The 19,998-nt window shown below is 38.6% G+C and overlaps 1 protein-coding gene across 8 annotated transcripts in view; it reads right to left on the reverse strand.

Annotated features, from left to right (window-relative positions):
* The window catches only part of PDLIM5 (PDZ and LIM domain 5), a 130,918-nt gene that overhangs the window by 13,158 nt on the left and 97,762 nt on the right, over positions 1 to 19,998 (reverse strand). For all 8 annotated transcript variants that reach the window (XM_035542892.1, XM_035542976.1, XM_050710252.1 and 5 more), the window contains exons 8-9: positions 15,157 to 15,341; positions 1,766 to 1,940 (exon numbers count right to left, since the gene is read on the reverse strand). In XM_035542892.1, the coding sequence (XP_035398785.1) occupies positions 1,766 to 1,940; positions 15,157 to 15,341 (360 nt within the window). The remainder of the gene's footprint in view (positions 1 to 1,765; positions 1,941 to 15,156; positions 15,342 to 19,998) is intronic.

Here is a 19,998-nt window from a genome sequence, read left to right on the forward strand (position 1 = left end):
CACAGAGCACCAAGAAACCCTGCTGAAGCACAGGTCTTGTAAAAGGCACTAACTAACGTTTCTTGCATGAAAGATGCAGCATAGTTTGAACTGGTATGCTCATGTTATTTTTAAATGGAAACGATAATAACAAAAATGAAAGTGCACAGTTGCTCACACAGTATTTACTAGATAAACCCAAAGCTTTCCAACACCCAGAAAACAAAAAAGTCAGCATACTAAAGACAGACATGATGATTATATAGGCCAAACTGTTCAATGAATCAGACAAATCTCACCCAAAAAGTGTATAGGCCTTTTTGATATTAATCTTTCATTTTGCAGTGAAGCACGAATTCTGGATTAGAGAGCGTGTATATCTACATTCAGAATTTATGCTTTTTTCTGTTGCTTCAAGGAGATTCAGATCATATATTTTTATTTCCTTGACATATATGATGGAAATAGGAAAAAACCTCCAAAACATCACAGATGAGTTAGCAAAGAGTCCTCTAAGATTACCCTGATGTTAACTGAACTGGTAGTGAACTATCAGAATGGAAATCTAATAGAAGTCAACAGGCTGGACTCAATTCATCCCTAGAAAGCAAGTGATTAGAGTTAGTTGAATTTTCTGATACAGAATTCAAGCCAGGACTCACTCAAGAGGCTTTAAAGGGCATGGCGGAAAGCTTGATTTTCTATTATACTGAGTGAAATTTATCTATTTCATAGAGCTCACTTTCCTAATCAAATAAGTTTCTTTCTTTAACTATGGCGAAGCATTGTGCAGGCTCTCCTATCTTGTTCACCGAAAACATGGGACAGATGAATAAAAAGAAATATTACAGGGCATTACTTTGCCCCTGCAGCTCAACAGCACAGATAATTGAACAACCACAAAGATGACAACATCTTAGAAGAATACATCTCTACTAATAATTCCAGAAAAAAAAAATCTATTTTAGAGAAAAAATAAAATGTAAGGTAGATGAAAATTGGGAATGATTTGCACATTAACACAAAAAAGCAATTATAGCTCCCTGGATGAGACAATCATGACTAATTGTCAAAAATCACTGACTGAACAATGCAGCCCAGATTAATTTCTTCCTCCATAAGAAATTCTGGCTAAAGACAGATATCTTAGGGACTCAGTGGAATTTATTTATCTCAATCGGCATACTTGTTTTTGTGTATTCTCTTGATTAATCCTTTCCATCCATATTATATAAGTCAAGTACACAAACGACCCAGTTGCCAAAGAGCCCACCAAGGAATTTGAGAAGTAACAGTAGAAAATTATTATTAATCCATTCTCAGCAATTGTTAGACCCATATTCCTTGCTTTTCTTATATGGATGGAGCTTGCTATTTTTACTCCTCTTATTTTGAAAGTCTGGTTTATAAATTGACATTTGTGACAAGTTAGTCTGTATTTGATTTCCTGTACATTGTTTTCCAACTTTCTCATCTTCCAAATTTTATAGGAATGTGTGTGCAAGTGAGAACTAACTTGCTTACTTTTCTTTTATTTTTGCTCTACTCCACCCAGTCTTCTGGTTCTCTGTAAAACAGGTTGTAAGGCTGTGACTGTTAGGAGTTTGCCACGTTTTCCTCCATCATTTCCCTCATTCTCAGATTTGCTAGATAATCCATATATAAAAACAGTGTTCTGTGTTACTGAAATGGAGCCTTAAAACACTTGTGACCTAAGGAATCAAAACCAGTGAAAGCAAAACAAAGCTCAGCTGTCAGAGAGCCTGTGGGATGAATAGACACAAACCTAATGACTTGATTACACTGTGCACACATTGGAGTACGCTTTCCCGCTGGAATATGCTCTGCCCTCTGAACCAATGTGTCTTGCTCCGTTAGCTGAGGTGGTGTCGCAAACTTTTGACTTGGGGCAGTTTTTCCAGACGGTTTAATACTGTTTGATGTCCATCCACTGGCAGGAGCTGGGGAAAGAATGCCAAAAGCATTTAGAAGACCATCTTTCAGTACCAAGTAAATTATTTTGAAATACGAGCAACAGGCAACATTTGTCTAACATCTTTGTCCAGCTTGGCATATACCTGCCTACTTAAAGCAACAAATTAAAAAGCACTTATTTTCCCCTCCTCCCCCACCAAGTAAGACTGTCCTACCTACTTTACAAAATGTCTGCGAAATAACACAGGACATTTTTGGCTAACTTGTAAAAGCAGTGGACAAATTTCAACATTTTAAAGAAGTTATGTGGAAGAATGTACAACCTGTGAAGGCATTATTTTGCTTTAGATACAAAAACTGGCGCCAAGAATATCAGTGTATGAACAGAGACATGAGAATATGACATACTTACTCAAAACATTTTACAGTGAGTAAAATAAAGAATAGATCATATGTCACTACCAACAGATTAAACAAGAATATGCATCCAATACAACATGTACAGGAACTTAAAATACAGTACTGTATAAGGAAAACATATTTCTAAATCAAACTTAAACACTAGACTAGATCACTAAACACTGCCAATCTGAAGCGCTCCAATGGCTGTGTTCGCATCCGTTTAGAAAAATTATGGCTCTGATGTAAAAGCCTGACATTTCCAGAAGTGTGTATATCCATAGACTTCCATTTGCATTCTGGTTTTAAGGTCATATATATAAGCTTTTAAGGAGTAAGAAAAATGCATTTACAAAAATGAAATGCACAGATGACACTTGTTGCCAAGGGTAATGAAGAAACAAACACTCCTCTGCGTTTCTTTCTCCTATTGATACATGTACCTTGGTAATGTACAAGCCACAACAGCACAAGTTTATGGGAGTAGTCACTCCTGTCAAGTGGAGAATTCTTTTTCTTTTTCAAGCAAGCTAAATAAAAAAATCTAAAAATCTAAAAAAAAAAAAAAAAAAAAAAAAGCCTTCTGTTTGCAACCACAGGCAAGCAAAAACACGTTTGTTTACTCTGTGTCCTGGCTTTACAGAAGCCATACTAAACCTCGTAAATCAAAAAGTGAAATTAAGATCTGAGTGAAAGCTCAGAAAGGAACAACCAAGCAACAACAGAGATGTCTGACAGTATGGGACAATGCTTCTGTTGCAGTGATGCATCTCTCCAACATGTGGTTGGGGTATCTGCATGTAGCTTTGCCAATACTTTTCATGGAAAATTAGTTTGTGGAGGTGTTAGTCTTAGCTGTTAGTGCTACTCATCCTCCCTTACCTTTCATAGCATCTTCCAGGGAAAAGATGAAAAATTGTTTCCCATTATTTTCTTAATGTAATGCTGATCAACCTTTGCCTTACCAAAAGGTGCAAATATCTTTCTGATAAAACACTACACTCTCTGCTCAAATGGACACGGCATACTAATTCACAGGAAAGATAAATGGCAGCGAATACAAAGAAAATTCAACAGAAACGACAATTTCTTACTATTTAGAGAAAATAGTCACACACTACACAATTTAATCAAACCAATCCAGTGAACTTTAATAATAATAATAAAAAACTAAAAAGCCTCTCCTGCATATTGGTGCACTAAGGTGACACAGCTGGTGAAGAAATCCTTTTTAACACCAATACTTTTATACTCTAACCATGCTTGTTAGCTTGGTGTTAATCCACTGGTATGGGCACAATACCTACTTTTGCTTATTTTTTCCTCCGTATGAAGAAGCAACATATTTGAATTTTCTCAAAATAAGTGATTTCAAGACTGACATATTTTTGGATCCCCTTCAGTATGTGAAGTAGCAAAAAGCATACCAAATTACCATTTTTATTATTTTTTTTAATATTAAGCATATTGCTTATATATAATGTAATAAAGCAGTGTATAACATCTTGAAAAATAATATCTTGATTATAGAGACATTCAGCATTGCTGAGTAGAAAGTATTCAGAAATGTGCACCTCAAAAGCACTTGATCTTGAACAAGTCACTCTGCTACTGTAGTTCATTTTAGATTATAAATGCCTGCTAAACTGAAAACATAGGTAGAGATAAAACTGGAAAAGGTGGCAGAAAGCCTTTGAAGACATGAACAAAAGTAGTTTTGATTAATAGCACTTTCCTTCTCTATCACCACCAATGGCTTTCTGATTTTCAGGTCCCATTTCATGAGAAGACAAAAAAACGCACTAAAACCAAATCTGTTTGAAGACTGTTTTTTCCATTAATCAAATTGCAGCACAGTTTCTAGTGTATTGCTCATTTGTGTTTATCTGCAGAATCCCAAAGCCCATTCAAACACATCAGCTAGCTCTTGTTTGCACTGTTAAAAAAAAAAAAAAAGCCCTCCTACTTGCTTAAAGAAAGAAATAGTACAACTACCACAATTACTCCTATTTCTTTGGTCTCATTACAACTTTCATTAGTGCTGTGTTTATGTATGATGCTTTTCTGAATGCTGCCCAACTTTAAATCATTACTGGCCAGTGTACAATTTCTCTCCATAAACCCTTTCTCAGAGATGTTGGACAAATCAGACCATAATTTCTGAGTTACTCAAAGCACAAAAAGAGGAGAGGAGAAGATGAATGTTCATGAGGTTGAGAAATAATGTCGGTCTACTGCTGACGCTATGATAAAACAAAAATTCTCTTTTAAGCAAACCATACTATAAAACACACTGATTAGTACCGTGTTAAGCAAGGGCTGTGGCCTAAGCAAAAACAAACTGGGCATTTACAATTGAGGACCAGTGAAGGCAGATGGATCTACTCCACTTCCACTGAAATGGGTGAAGTCATGTTCAATGCCCAGACCTTCCGCAGATACAGGACTCCCCAGGGGATCACAACCGTAATGCAAGTGGAGAATTAGTGTCAAGTACTCTGGGGAATGACGAATAACCTGTAACCTTCAGATACCTCCACATTTCCAGAATATTTTCGGATACTGGACAAAACCTAAGTTTTAAAAGGCTTTTTGACTGTCATTTCTAAATTTATTTGCTACTTTGGTGGGAACAACATCTAATTGATCACTGCAAATGTCATCAGCAGCTGAGAACTAGGATAGAAAAGGTTTCTTCCTGTTCAAGAATCCTTGAAAATCAAGATCTTAAGGCATTTTATTGTTATCTGTCTTATTCCATCTTTTGAGGCCAGTGTAAAGCCAGGAAGCTCCCTCCTCATATTCACAGATTGTACCCGCAGTGTTCTCTCAAGGGGTAGTTTTCCCCTTGCTAATATTCACATTAAAACCTTGTTGGTCTTGCACAGTATTATCCCCCTCAATTCCTGCTCTAAGTGGGCTCAAGATTCTTTCACTTTAGATTCCTGATCCTGAAGAGGAGTCAGTCTGCTTCCTTTGCCTCAGATTCATACTCTTTTCTAAGTTGTTGGGTTCGTTTTTGTTTTTGTTTTTTTTTTTTTTAAGAAAATACACCAGTACACTAATAGCTATTTCACCATGTTTACTGTACTGGTTTCTCTGTAAACTTCCTACAGTTGTTCTACGAGATTTTTTTTCACCATATATCAGTCTTCTTTTCACACACTTGATTTGCCTCAGTCTTCCTGATTCCCATCTGAACACTTGCCTGCAGTTTTAATGCCCACTTTTATCTTTCCATAGGCCAGAAGTATGCCTTTAACACTCCACTAATCTTAGCAAAGGTTTGTTACTCCCACTGTAACCCAGTTTTTTGTTGGTGGTGGGTGAGTTCTCGTTTTTGTTTGTTTTTAAATCATTAATAGTTGCCTGCTTACAATCTATATGAATTGACAGTATGTGTTTTTTGCCAATGTTCCACCTTGTGTGGCTAAAGAATTTCAAATATTAGGCATGTTTTCTCTTTCAGCATGAAAGTTAATATTTCTTGACTAGCCCTTCTAGTTTATAAATTAGTCAATACTCACGTTAGGCAAGATTTCACAGATTACTGACACTACTTGAGTTCCTGCATTTATTTATTTATTTTTTTCCCATTCCCTTGGAAACCTTTCAGATAGAATTAGGTTCTAAGTTCTGTTTTACTGTGGGAGCAGACTAATTTATTTATTTATTTATTAACCTTTAGTTACTTTAACAGATTCTCTAGCCTTGAAACACAGTCGCATGATTTAAACAAAAACATCAGGCCCTGAAAATTTATGGAACTAGAAGCTTTCAGCAGGGCACACAAGTAATAACAAGGAGGGTACAAATTCTTACACTCAATCTAAGCCTCTCAACCCCTCAACTCTGGCCATCAGTTTGAGCCCTCCTGCAGTTTGTGCTTTATACTTTGCTTTTTACATTCTCCCTTTGGTGTCAAGCGTGGGGATGGGTTGCTGTTAACAGACACTTTTTTTTGGAAGCAATTTGGATTGCAGAATTGTTGTAGGGGAAAGAGGTGTCAGGAAGGAGGTAGCTATGCATCCAAATCCCTTAAAAAATGAATAGATGAAAAAAAAAACCATACCAGCACACATGAAAGGAAAAATTTATGACTTTGGATCTATCAGCAGTTCTGTTCTCACAGAGCTGGTACCTGAGGTCTGGCAAAGTGCACACACATTTGTAATTTCAAAAGATGACCTAGCAGGGAGGGGAAGGGAAATAACTCCAGCTGCTTCACAACATCTCACCACGGATTTTCTGGCCACCGCCTTTGTTGAATGCAGTGGGACAGAGTACAGGAACTTGTGCAGGTTCTCTGAATTATCAGATCTATAAATAAATACATTATAATCAATAAATAATTTATAAAAATTATAAACATCGTTAAGAGTTATTCCACACTGAGTGGTGGAGAGGTTCAGGTTCTCTGCAAGTCATAGAAAAGATCTCTGTGACTGAATTTTGGAGTTTTGCAGTCTTTCACCTTCACTCTCTTTAGTTAAACCTTTAAAGCACCATTGATTTCTACCTGCACATTGTCATAGCTGTCTTTTTTAAAATAGAAAACATTCTGTACCTGAGTATTAACTTTCTACTTTATTAGGTTTAAGTTTAGCAAACCCTCAGTGTTTGCTTTTACTGAACTCCTTGGTATGGCCAGTTTAATATTTAACAAAGTTTTAGGCAAGGTAAAGAACTGGCTTTTTCTTTTAAAAAATCCCAGTGTGACTTTGCCCTTGTTGCACTAACAATAGGCTGTTCCATTGCTGAACACATGGATAACTACAAACATTAGGGAAAGATTTTTAAGACAAAGGGAGAAAGGCGGATACACAGTGGTGCCAAAGTCACTTTGACAGAGGTTCTCCGGTGCATAGCAACAATACAACAGCCTGAACTGTTTAACGCTCACTTAAACATAACATCAGGCTTCATGTAATATCTATAAATAACAATGCTACTTTAACTGGTGGGAGTGCCAGAACTTCATTTTAAAGTGCTTTAACCCGATGATTTATACACTGCTATCAAACTACTGTATTATAAATGGAAAATGCAAAGGTTCATATGTCCAATTTTCTGACTTCTCTTAATATATCTGTACAGTAAGAAATCTTCCAGTTCCTTTCCTCCAACCCAAACAGATGGCCGGATGAAGCAACGTGTCTGAAAAGCTCGGCTGTCAGCTTGTTGCATTAGCCGTGTATAACATTCTATCCGCTCCCGGACCCGCGTGAAATCGCTCAAGTTAAACGGAGAAAACTACAGGACTAGCAAGATGGAGGGGGGAAGAAAAAAAGAAATGCTACGTTCTGCAGATCTCATTTGGTTGCTGCACGGTCTTGGAAGCGTCGTCAAAGCTGAAAGCCCACCACTGATTAAAAGCATAACAGGAAGGATTAAACCATTATCATTTCTCTAAATGCCAGCAAAGGCTGGTATGCACCCGTGGAAAATCACAACAGGTGCAAGCGCGGCCCAATTTCAACAACCTCTGCAACCTGGGGGCCAGTTCCTGTGCTAGTGACCAGCCTTTCAACTGCAAAGGCTCCGACAAAATTAGCTGTAAAGGATCTTTAATTAAAACGAGTATGGTGGTTTTGGCTTGCTCGGCCTGTCACCTTGTGATTTGTTACATCACATACCGTCACAAATTTGGCACAAGTGGCATAGCTGTTACCAAAAATGTGCCTTGAGGAGAAAGTCGAGGAGAAAGAGAAGACTTCCTCACTCCCCTGCACAATAGGGTTTTATTTCTCTGGAATGACAGCTCATTTGGTGCCTTTCTGCAGATAACATTTTGCTTCTCTCACTCTGAGTTCCTGTTTTGAATTTGACAGCTTGACTACACCTGAGGAGAGCACGACTGTCCGGTCTCACTGACACACATATTATCTGCCTTTTTCACAGAGCCGATGTTTAAGGTTGCATAGTGATAGGAATGGATTTACCAGAGAAATATTGACTTTTCATTTGTTGTACAAATATTAGGCAAAATTCTTGGATGACCTACGCTTGTACATCCTACCAGAGTACATCACTCTTCTGAGCTAGCATCCTCAGTGATGCAGGCTGCAAATTAAGGGGAAGTGATCTGGTCAATCAGTCCGTGGCAACAGATTAGATACTTTTTAAGAAATCAAAGGCAACGAGCATCTAATCTTGAAAGCTGGTGAGTGTGAAATAATCAGAGACAAATAGTCTCCTCACCTCTTTAAAAGACTAGAGAAAAGAACATGCATCTGTCTGATTTATGTCTGCAATTAATTTGAATGCACAAAAGTTTGATGCAGTACCACATGAATTTAGCAACATCAAACCACAGGAAAATTGCCAAAGGCCCAATTTTTTAGGTGAGTTTCTGTTCAGCAGATCCTGCAGCTTGGCACACCAGGCCATTCTGCTTCCAACAAGCATGAGGTACATGTCTGTGTAATTACTATGACCCACCCCTTCTTAAATATAAACATCGAGGATTTTAAAAACATATTCTAGTTTCCACCATGTCTGCAGGAGTTACAATTTCACACTGCCATCAAATTAAGGTAGACATTTATAAATTACTCTCGTTTCACAATGGGTTTTGCTTGGCTAAGTCCAAGTTCACATTATTTAACTTGTAAGAATAAATTCTTGTGGTTTGCTGTCACATGACAATATAATCATTTAGATTAGGTGAAAAATTAATAAGAATAACAGTCCATACACCAGAATCAGGAAGCTTTTATGTTTTGACCTGTCATTTATATCACTTTTATGGGCAAGGCATTCTCCTTTTATGAACGGCAACTGCAAGGGGCAAAGTTTTTCAGTAAAAAAAATAGTGGAACTGTCTATATTTTGGGACTATTTCTAGCTTACCACAATATAAAGATTTGCCTCAACTTGAAGCATTACTCCAGTTTCTTCCCCAAATTTACACCATTGTCCTCAGTGGGCATGTAGCTCCTTTAACCCCTAATAATTAGATCCTCCTTTTAATTTCCTGTTCTGTGAAGGAAACGAAGTTGGATGAGGTGACCCTAAAGACAAAGTGCAGAACTTCGTGAGCAAGGTGATGGTGCCTTTCCCATGCAAAGCGGATGGGCCATCAACTTAACTCACCCCATCAGGGTGGCCTGTAACCTCTACAGAAGTGTGTGCATGTGCAACCTTGTGCACAGGGTTACATAACATTATTTTGTTAATAACAAAAGAAACACAGAAAAACAAAGGTGGCAAAATTTTACAGTCAATTCCTGTATGGATCTTGAACAAGACTTTACTGGAAGTATAAGCATTTTGCCATAGCACTGTACATGTCAGTGCCCCCCTCCCTCTCCTCCCTAGGTCCATACTGTTTGACTTTATGGCCAAACTCCCGAGGCTGACACGGTCTGGTTTTTGACACATTTCCCTTAGCAAACTTTTGCAGACTAAGTCACAAGGAAGGAGATGATGACTTAATCTGTCAGTATATGTAGGACAGGATACCAAATCACACCTAGGACCAGGTTTGTATTTTCTTCTGCTTTTAAAGTTCTAATATTATCAAGGGAGTGGGAAATAGGAAAAAAAAAATGCAGCAAGACAGCACACTAAGGATAACTCCAGAGATGGTAAATGCAAGTCTACCAAACACATGAAAACAACTGCAAGGAAACAGCAGAATTTTTCAAACAAGGTTGCCTGGGGAGCAATTTTTCTATGCTTACAGCTAGCTTCCAAGCGTGTTCCCCCTGCTGAAGGGAGCATGTGCTTAACACATGTGCTGGCTCAGGATTAGGCAACTGACAGTTGTGGGTATTGTAGAATATGCTGACATGCCCGACCAGCTCTACTAGAAGGGGATTATGTATCCCAGTTGTATCAGGCTGACAGAGACCCTGGGAATAAGGAAGTTGGCATACGTGGTAACAGGTCACCTAACACCATGAGCTTTGGGCACTTCTATCACAAACCCTTCCCATCCCACCCTCGTGCTCTGCTGCCAAGCCCCAGAGGAGGGAGGCCAGTGCTTATGGCAAAAACCTCCTCTCTAAGCAGCACATTGGCTCGCCTGGCCTCCAGCTATACCAGCTGTGGGCTGCGGTCCTGTTGGACCCCACCAGCAAAGCAGGGCTTTGCCCACACGGGTCAGCACTGTGCCAGCAGCTCCACCTCCAACAACAGTGTTTGGAGCATGCCGGGAAAGAGGAGGCAATCTTGCACAATAAATGTGGTCCTAAAGTCCTGACTGCTCCTGCCCATCACAGATCCTGCTGCGCTTTCTGCGAGAACAGTTTGTCTCCTGGCCAAACTCCAGTTTGAGTAACTGCATTTATTGGATAATTGTGCTTTCTTAAATTGTCCCAGCAGTTTCAATTTGACACGGTACTATTCACTTCCTTTCAAGATGCCGTAGAGTGTTACAGTGTGCTGACAAGCAGCTGTTACGTCTTGCTGAAGAAATGACCGCATGGTAGTGGTGGGTGAAAGCAATGCCTGTGCGTGCGTCACGTGCTTGCACATGGCAACGAGACTGTAAAATGCTTTGGGGGTGAACGGTGCCACGTAAGTGTACGGCAATAGTTAGCTGTGAAATTGTAAAGTAACTTGTTGTGATGCAGCTGGGATACTGGCGGGCATTTATTTTTATTTATTTATTTTGTAGATTGAATATAATCATGTTAAAAGCTTCTCCCTCTGGTGGGTGAACAGAACATCGTAACTCAAGAACTATGAGGGCTATTATAAATCCTAGCCAATGCATTTAACACACAGCAGCAGCCACAATTTGACTTATTGCAACAACTGAAAAAAATTAACAATACAGACAAGAGAAGCCCATGGCAAATGTGTTCTTTTCAAACCGCTGCCTACGCACATTCGACCACTTCATCGTGTATATGCTCCACCTGCCACAGATGTTCAACTCTTTGTGCACCCAATTTGCCAAAGATGAGACTTTGTTTGACAAGCCAGCTTTTATCCTGCTGATCCAGCCTCCCCGTGAGCATACAAGAAAGAATGGGGCAGCCATCCCTCATTTCCTTTGCCAAACCACAGAGGAATCCTGTAATATCAGGATTGTATTCCAGAAAGGGATATTATATTATGTTACCTTCACGCTGGGTGACTAACACTGCAATTTGCTGGAAGGTAGGTAACAGGAATCCTCACGAAATAATAATAATAGAACCCTGCCTAAATGAACACCTTTTCCAGATGCTTTCAAAAAAAAAAAAAAAACACACACACTTCTTGAACACTTAATACCATTTCACAGAGAATTCACTACCACACACAGCACTTCAGGTTGTTCACAGAAAGAAATGTGAAATTTTTCTCCTCAAGGAGGTGACAGGTTTTGAGAAGGAGAGCATGGGGCATGAACTAAATGAACTAAAAGATGCCTTCTGACCAAATGACTTATCTGTGTAGCTGGACATCTTAATAAATAAAATCACTGGTAATATTTATGCCATGCCATAAAACAGCTGACTACAGCTTCCCCAGACACAAACAAAATCCTGTGCTATGTCTGCTTTGCTATGGAACCTACTCGGTCTTATATAGAGCAATCATTAAAAGAGTGAGTGCTATTAGAGCTACAAAACCATACTCTGAAGAAGTTTCTGTTATTAACAGCATACTGATAAACATATACACATTTGCATAACATTATGCCTCCCTTCTAATTATTTCCAAGGCTAGATTTCAACTACGATGTCAATCAGGCTCAGAGGGAGGTGTTTTTGTTTGTTTAAAATTCTGTCAGACCCATGACCTGTGAGGCCAAATTTTGTTTGGCCTGTGAAGTGCTGGCAATTTTGCTTTGAAGGAAACTTCATGCTCCCAGACTGCAAACAAACAGCAGAATTAGTGACTGAAAACCAAATATGCCCTGAAATGGTTATAGTCTTTCTTCAACATCTGACTACTTTTATCAAAACACTCCGCTATTTAAAAAGTTTTACCTGTCAGACTGCTGGGTTCAACCTTATTAAGTAAGCTTTGGTACAGAAAAACGTTGGGTATTTTTATTTTTGTAAAATGCCTGAGAAAGATGATCAGTCCCTGCTGTAATGCCTCTGTAACCGTGCTGAGGCCTCTCCAGTCTGCCAGTTTTGCGTTACTGACTTCTTGAATGACTTGGGTAATACATGCCACATAAAGCCGTGGCTGAGCTTATGGCAGGTTTAAGGGGCCAGCTTGCAGTGAAACCTGTATAACCTCTGGACAAGCCTCAGACACCTCAGCAGCTGTCACAATTTCAATTGATTCCTGAAATGCTTCTTTTTACCTAAAAAGTCAGGCTAGCAGGTGGCTAGGTACATCACTTCTTCATTCATGGGCAGACTGCTGTAATATGAAGGTGCCTCAGATTGATGAAGTTGGATCATTTAAAAGATGGGCAAAAACCAAGGGCATTTTGACATCTCCAAATTTTCCATTTTTCCTCACCATTTCAGAAAGGAGCCCCACAAATGGGGAAGAAGCACAGACTGGCCGCCCATTTTAGGAAAAAGGTTTTCAATGTCTTTTCCTACTACAGTTTTATTTCTGGCTCCCTCAATATTTCTGAAGGGGGTAATGTTTTTCCTTCTTTGGAAGTAAACTTGAGGCAAGCTATTCCCAGGTTTCCTAGCACATAACATCCCAGGACCCTATAGAAAGACAGCACAGAACTGACATCCTCTACTGTTGTACAACACCTTGAACAGGGATGCAAGAAACACTACATATTTCTCTACTTTTGTCTAAGAAGGTGCTAGTTACCCAACACCATGCTTTGTCAGTCTCCCCCTTGTGCCTGCTGCCATGGGGAGCAACACTGCTCAGATTTAGCTCACATCTGGGCTTCAAGTGATCTAGCTGCAGCTTCTGATGTGGCAGCCTCATACTTTCATTTCAGACTGCATGATCTTAACACATACACCTTGGGGCTTGTGCTGTAGAAAGTGCAAACACTTAAAATAGACTTCCCTTCTCATTCAGTATGTATATGTGGAAAACCTTCAAAATCCTGAAAATGATAAAAAAAAAAAGCAAGGGCCAGACTCAAGTCCTAGTAACTAACAGTGGCATTGTAGACTTTGCAATTCTGTCAGTTTCTACATTGTAAAATTATTTTAAAAATGCTGAAATAGCCCACTTTAACTTTTCATCTTTTTTTTTTTTTTTTTTTTTTTTTTAGCTATTCTGGAACATATCAACTAAATTTGTCTGTCTGGCTTTCCCCCTTCATCATCTACTTTGAACCTCTAAGGTGAAATAAGAGATTTTTGAATTATCCAGTGCAGCGTCACAGATTTCCATAGAACCATAGAATCAAGTGTAATTTAATTCATCTTTATAAATCTTTCTCTGTCATGTGGCAGTCATCACCCCCCAAAATAATTATTAGACTTGCATTAATGGTAAAACACAGTAGTAGGACTTAGCTATGAAACACCTACCAACATATTGTAAATTGGTGCAGTACTACTGAAACCCCAAGTTGACAGGTGTTTTCTGTGCAAGTGAAATAAATTAATCACTTTGGGGGGTACAATCAGCCACCTCTTAAAACGAAGGATTACCTTTTTCCCACAATGTTTGCCTTAAGTACACATGACCAAAATATAACTTTAAAAACAGGTTTTGTTTTTTTCTAACCCAATGGCAGGTAACTCAAAGTAGGAAAAAAAGACTTGACCTGTCTTTACCTAGCCCTTAAGAATATACTCGATGTTTGAAAGCTATGTATAGAAATGACAGCGTATTGCCATCTTGAGGCTCGTTAGCAGTACTGCAGGTCCAAAACAAAATGCATACCTTACCAGTCTCGACAGTAATTTAATGATATGTGCAAAAGACCCCACTAAAAACATACGACGGTAACACTGTATGTTTTATCTTTATTTTTATGCCAGGGCCTCTGCAGTTCCTTTTCTGGACTGGATATATTTGAAAGAGGGAAAACCTTTAAGAGTAGAACTCAAAAAATGCATTTTTAGCATCTTATCTCCTTGTCAGAAGGTGAATCAAGAATATTCACCTCACTATTACCAGAAAATCTGCAGTTAAAATTTAATTAGTAATACAGATTTTCTGGACCCTTTGAAATTAATATTCAAGTTTACTTCAGTGCCAAAGACAGATTCAATTTAAGGGACAAGTTACATTAAGAGATTATCTAAAATTACTGCTTGAAATATTATGAAAATGTAGATACACAATTACAAGTATTGCATTTCTTAATATGTATATGGTTATAAGATAGGAGCTTCCGGAAAGAAAACAATATGCTTTCCAGTCATAAGACGTTTTAGTGTTGGTATAAAGGGATAAGAATCACCAAACTGTATTCAAAGGTAGCAGCTATGTAAATTGTCCTTGTAAGAAACCAACTGCTGTAAATAAACCTTCATGTCTCTGAACTGTGCAACACTGGCATCCTCCACAGATAAAGCCTACCAATGCCAAATACATTGCCACTCTCATGTTTTAGTCTCTTATTTATTTATTTTAAGCTTCTACTTCAGAAGAGATCACTTGGAAAACATGTCTCTGTTAACAGACTCCCTGAAATCACAGAGAACATGCTCTGTTGGATTGACAGTCACATGGGAAACTGTATTTGTATATATTTGACTGTTATGCATGATTTTTAATAGAAGGTCAGAGACATCGGATTTTGTCTGTTTGTGAAACAAAAAAATTACAGAATGCTACTAATCTACCAAAACTTTTATGCTGTTTTTCTTCTTTTCTAAACAAACTGCCTTGTACTCAATACACACCAATAATCGTTTGAAGGCTGCACTTGTTACAGCCATGGTCCAGCATATATTACTGAGCTCTCTGAAGACCTTTGAGCAAACAAGAAAAAGCCTCGCTGCAAGTTACCTGTTTGGTTTGCAGGCTGCCAGCCCGAGTACTTGGCAGTGCTTGGGGGCCCCGTTGGCTTGAGGGTTGCAGCAGATGTGGTGGTGTTGGGAGAAGGTCTAGTGTCTGGGCTTTCATAGCTAGCAGGCATGCTCCTCACCGAAGTGGCCGTGTAAGCAGCAGGTTGGGAAGCCTCCATGGAGTCACTGTTCAGAAGCAAGGGAGATACAAATCAAATACATTTCTTGCTAGAATGTGAGCTCACCGTGAACGCGTTTGTGAAATGGTGATGTGACTTCCATCTGCTTTGGTGCAACAGAGCAACATTCACTGTCATCACCGATGTTCTGATGATCACCCCAAGCCAACGCCATGCAAAGCATGGAGGGAAAAAGACTGGGCACAAGTCCTTGAGAATGTGTGTGGAAAGCCTGCCAAAAGTTACATCCTACTGAAAAATCCTCTCTCTTGTGTATTGACCTCAAAAAAATGAATATTCAGAGAATGAAATAGTAGTGATTCCAGTTACATTTTTAAGATATTTTTCTAAGAAAAGGGCACATGGGTAATTTCTGCCAAAACCCAACACAGACAAGTAAATCCCTTTAAAATTTAAAAAGTTAGGTGCTGGCATGATGCTGGTTAAAACATAACCCTTACTTCAAATTAAATACAATAGCACTTTTTTTTTTCAAAACTTTTTTCTTTTTCTTGGAGATTAGGGCAAATACTCATACGGTCGGATTACTGGTAGATCCCCATAAAGATCATCAGTTTAAAAGTGACTTAAATGCAATTTTCCTCCATGCACCAAGGATTTTAAAAAAGCTATAGTTTCTTTATTAAGCAATGTTGATTAACTTTATTAAGTTTCTTTTATTAAGCAATGTACACAATATTTTATATTGCCTCTTTGGAGCAGTTTACAGCTGCTTTTGTATTTTAAGGGTTAGCATAACTCCATCAGCTATTTAAAAACACACATGATGAAAACGGCACTTAATCAAGGTTCACATAGAGTGTAAGTAGCCACTATTTACTTAATAATTTTTCACTCCTTATTTCTCAAGACTGTTCAAGAATCAGAAAGTTATAACAACACGATTTTTATGCCATGTAACAGTATCTGTACAATGCGCATTTGCCTTCGGGAAGCTGAAAACAAATATTTTTATTAAAAATCTTCAGAGTAGAGCAGTAATTGCTACTGAAGGTCATTTGCAAACCAAGAGCATTGCAAAAACAGTAAATAAACTCAACAGCATTGCAAAATACAATCAAAACAATTCCAAATACATATTTTGTGTAATCTGGAAACTCATCAGCTGATGCATTAGAATCCTTGTACTCTTTTCTGTGTTGAAGAATAACAAAATTTCAGGACATATATTGTATGTATTTCACTGGGGTGATTCACAGAATAGAATATAGATTATGCCAAGTTCGTAAAGCAAAAATCCTTGAGTTATTTTTACTTTACACTTATTGCAAATTAACAGCAGTGCCTTGACCATACTAGATGTAAGCACTTGGACATATAATGAGGCCAAAACACAAGTTCACAACCTTGATTTCTGTCTCTAGATTCACAGGGTTAGCAATTGATGTATTTAGAATGTTTATCTGGATAAGGCATAGATTCACAGTTTACAGAGTATATCTGAACACTCAGTAACAGCTACTGCAATTAAAGGCTTTTTCTAACAGAGGTAGCTGTCACTAAGTGATACTCTGATTGATTTGCTGTATGCAGCATTCACAAGTACAGTGAAGCACCAAGTGAGACCTTGCATTCTGTTACATTTGAATGTCAAAGATTTTCAGAGACATTTGTACAGTGCAAATGGAGGCATTAAAGGCACACATTATGCTCCTTAAAAGCTTAGGATACAAGTCTTCCTAACAACAGATTCTGAGGCAGCAGAGAGATACTGCATAAAAATGCCTTTGCAGAATGAAAGAAAAAGGATAGGAAGACATCATCTGACATTAAGTAGCAGCTCAGTGGTTGATAAGGACAAGGTAGTTTAGGACTGGCTTCCAGCATGAAATAAGCACATGCCTCCAACTTCAGTGTCACAAAAATACCCTTTTAAATAGACTAGTGCATCTGACACACAACCCATCAAACCTGCTCCAGGCCAGAAGCCCCTCACAACTTTAAGATTTCCTCAAAACACTGTCAGCCTTTTTCTATTAAAGCATAAATAAGAAAGCTTCCTTCTCCATCTAAAAGACTCATCACCGCTTGTTACCAGCTGCCTTTACATAGACAAGGCCACTTAATGAGCAAAAATGGATTCAAGACAAGCAAAACTCTCTCATAAGGTCAGTAATCTCCATCCACTGGTCTTCATACCGATTTATAGCTGTTGTGAATCTGGCTCAAAAACATAAATATCAACTTGCCAAGCATAGTCACCAAAGGCTGGAACTCTACCTTAAAGCAACACTTCCTGAAGTGTTCCACATGAAATACAGATGAGGTACGCAGCTGGCAAACTGCAGCCTTTGAGGATCCTCAACTACAACTGTTTTGGAGGAAAGGAAAGGGGAGGTCAGGATGGAAATTTTGCTTCATGTCCAGATTTGCATAATTGCAGTATTATACATATAGGTGAGGAAGAGGACACTGCCTTGTGCCCACAAGGCTAGCTGTAACGCCGACTTGTATCTTCATCATCACCACTTCCATGGTTGAATGCTGAGGCTTGTGAATGACGTGTCAGTCAAGTTCCTGAACCAACAGATTACTGGAGATGTTTAGGTTTTCATTTAGAAAACAAAAAGACTGAAAAGAGAAATCCTAAAGGCCCCAGCCTAAAAGACAGTGATAAACACAGGTATGGAACCCCCTGCGATTTGTGACCACCTGAGATGGATTATGTGCTATGAGCCTATCCTAAAGACCAGCTTCCCAAGGGAAGAGCTTGAAGCCATCATTTTGACAGAGGGCATCATGCTGGCCTTACACCAAAACTTCTGACAGGTCTTGGACGCCCTTTGGTCTCTGTGCCTTTTTTTTTTTTTTTTTTTCAAGTGAGAGTTGAATAAACCTACGCTTGCACTACAGCCAGTTAATTTAACAGGCAAGATGCTACCGTGGCTTGGCACATCTCTCCAATGTAACATTGCCCACCGATGGTGGGCTGCAGGGAATAGTGCACACACCATTTTTCCTGGATTATAGCTCCTAAACAAACAGTTGCCTGCGAACACGATATGGCATTCTCCTTAGAGAGAAAAATATATCCATCCTTGTCTCACTTTCAAGGAATCCTGGAGATGTTTCACCTTTTATATGCTAAACTTATTCAAATTCATGCTTCAAAATTAATTCCTAAACATTTTACTTCATATCCATCTATGCTGGGAAATAATTAAACTTTCAACTATTGTTTTTAATTGCTATGTGTCTTTCAGAAACAAACTTATCTTCTAAGAAGAGACTGTACAAAACCTACAATTAGCCCTGCTAGTGTTCTGTAGCTCACTAGGATATTGTACAATGGTGACCCAGACAGTTCTTACTGTTAAATCTCCATTCTCATACCAGGCAGGAAAAAAAAAAAAAGTTTCATAAGGTCAACCAAAATGCTCTTGTATTAATATTTTTTTTCATTAAGCTGAGCTTCACACTGTAAACAGAAATGTTTTCCTCATTTATTGCAAAACCTTTTTTTTCGACAATGTTTCTAGGGTTACATAAGATTTTGAAGTAAGCACAAACCTAAAAAGGTTTGAGAATAACCTTGATTCTTTTCTGAGAGAATTTAAAGAAAAAAATATGCAGAAATTCAAGAAAATGAACAGATTAAGGAAGAGAGCTACAGTGTATTTTTCAGTGTTGCCATTAAAAGAAGGAGGAATGATAAACCTTACGTATTTACTAAGATCCACATGAGTAGGTTTCTCAGGCTGTCCAAGTGACACTCAGAAGTCAGGTTCAGGTTAAGTACATTCTGATGTCAGAACACCTGTACTGTTGATAATGCCAAGCTTACCTCCTAGCTCTAGTTTTAATCTTTAACTCTGTTCTGTAAATCTTAAACAATCCTCCTCCACCTGATGAATACTTACAGAAAAAAAAATAAAGTTTTCCATGATGAAAGTTTAATGTACATTATCACTGCAAATGGTGTTCTAAATACGTGGTCCCTCTTCAAAACACAGATGATGTATGTTCCTAGAAGTAACCAAGACAGTCACATTCTTTTTAAGAAAGATGATATTGCTTAGTAGATGTGAATGCTCTCCTGTCAAGATTTGGGCAAGGGTTTTCAACACTACAAGAAGGAAGAGTGAAACGCAAGCCCAGCTGATTTCCAAGCCCTGTGACCTGAAAATCCATGATGTGTTTAATTATTAAGTTATGGAAAGATGAAATAAATAATTCTGGAAGTGGCTTGCAAGGGAAATGGCAAAATCAACCAAAGAAAACAGACAAACAACAACATTTATGGAAAAGAAAGAGCTCACAACAGGCTCCTCAGACTTAGCTCTTCCTAACCAACAGGAACACTATAAAAACAGGCAAATTCAACTAAAAAGCAAATAATTCCCAGCTCTTTCTCCTCATCTTCCACCCCAGATACCAAACATCGTATTACATGCTATTACTTGGTTGGAGGACTGGGAGATAAAGACATTTGCCAGCTGTCAGTCCCTCTCAGGACATGGTACCAAGAGATTCCTGGATGCTACAGAGGGGTGATAGGAGAGGAGCCTGTGTGGAAGGAAGCAGGTCCAGGTCACACGTGAAAGGAGCACCAGTTTCTCAGGGACCACTCCTGGATATCTGTGCCCATGCCGTGCCTACTTCCTTCCCAAAATCATGTGCACCAACACGAGGCTGACCATACT

Source organism: Cygnus atratus, chromosome 4, assembly GCF_013377495.2.
Source record: "Cygnus atratus isolate AKBS03 ecotype Queensland, Australia chromosome 4, CAtr_DNAZoo_HiC_assembly, whole genome shotgun sequence".
Taxonomy (NCBI): Eukaryota; Metazoa; Chordata; class Aves; order Anseriformes; family Anatidae; genus Cygnus; species Cygnus atratus.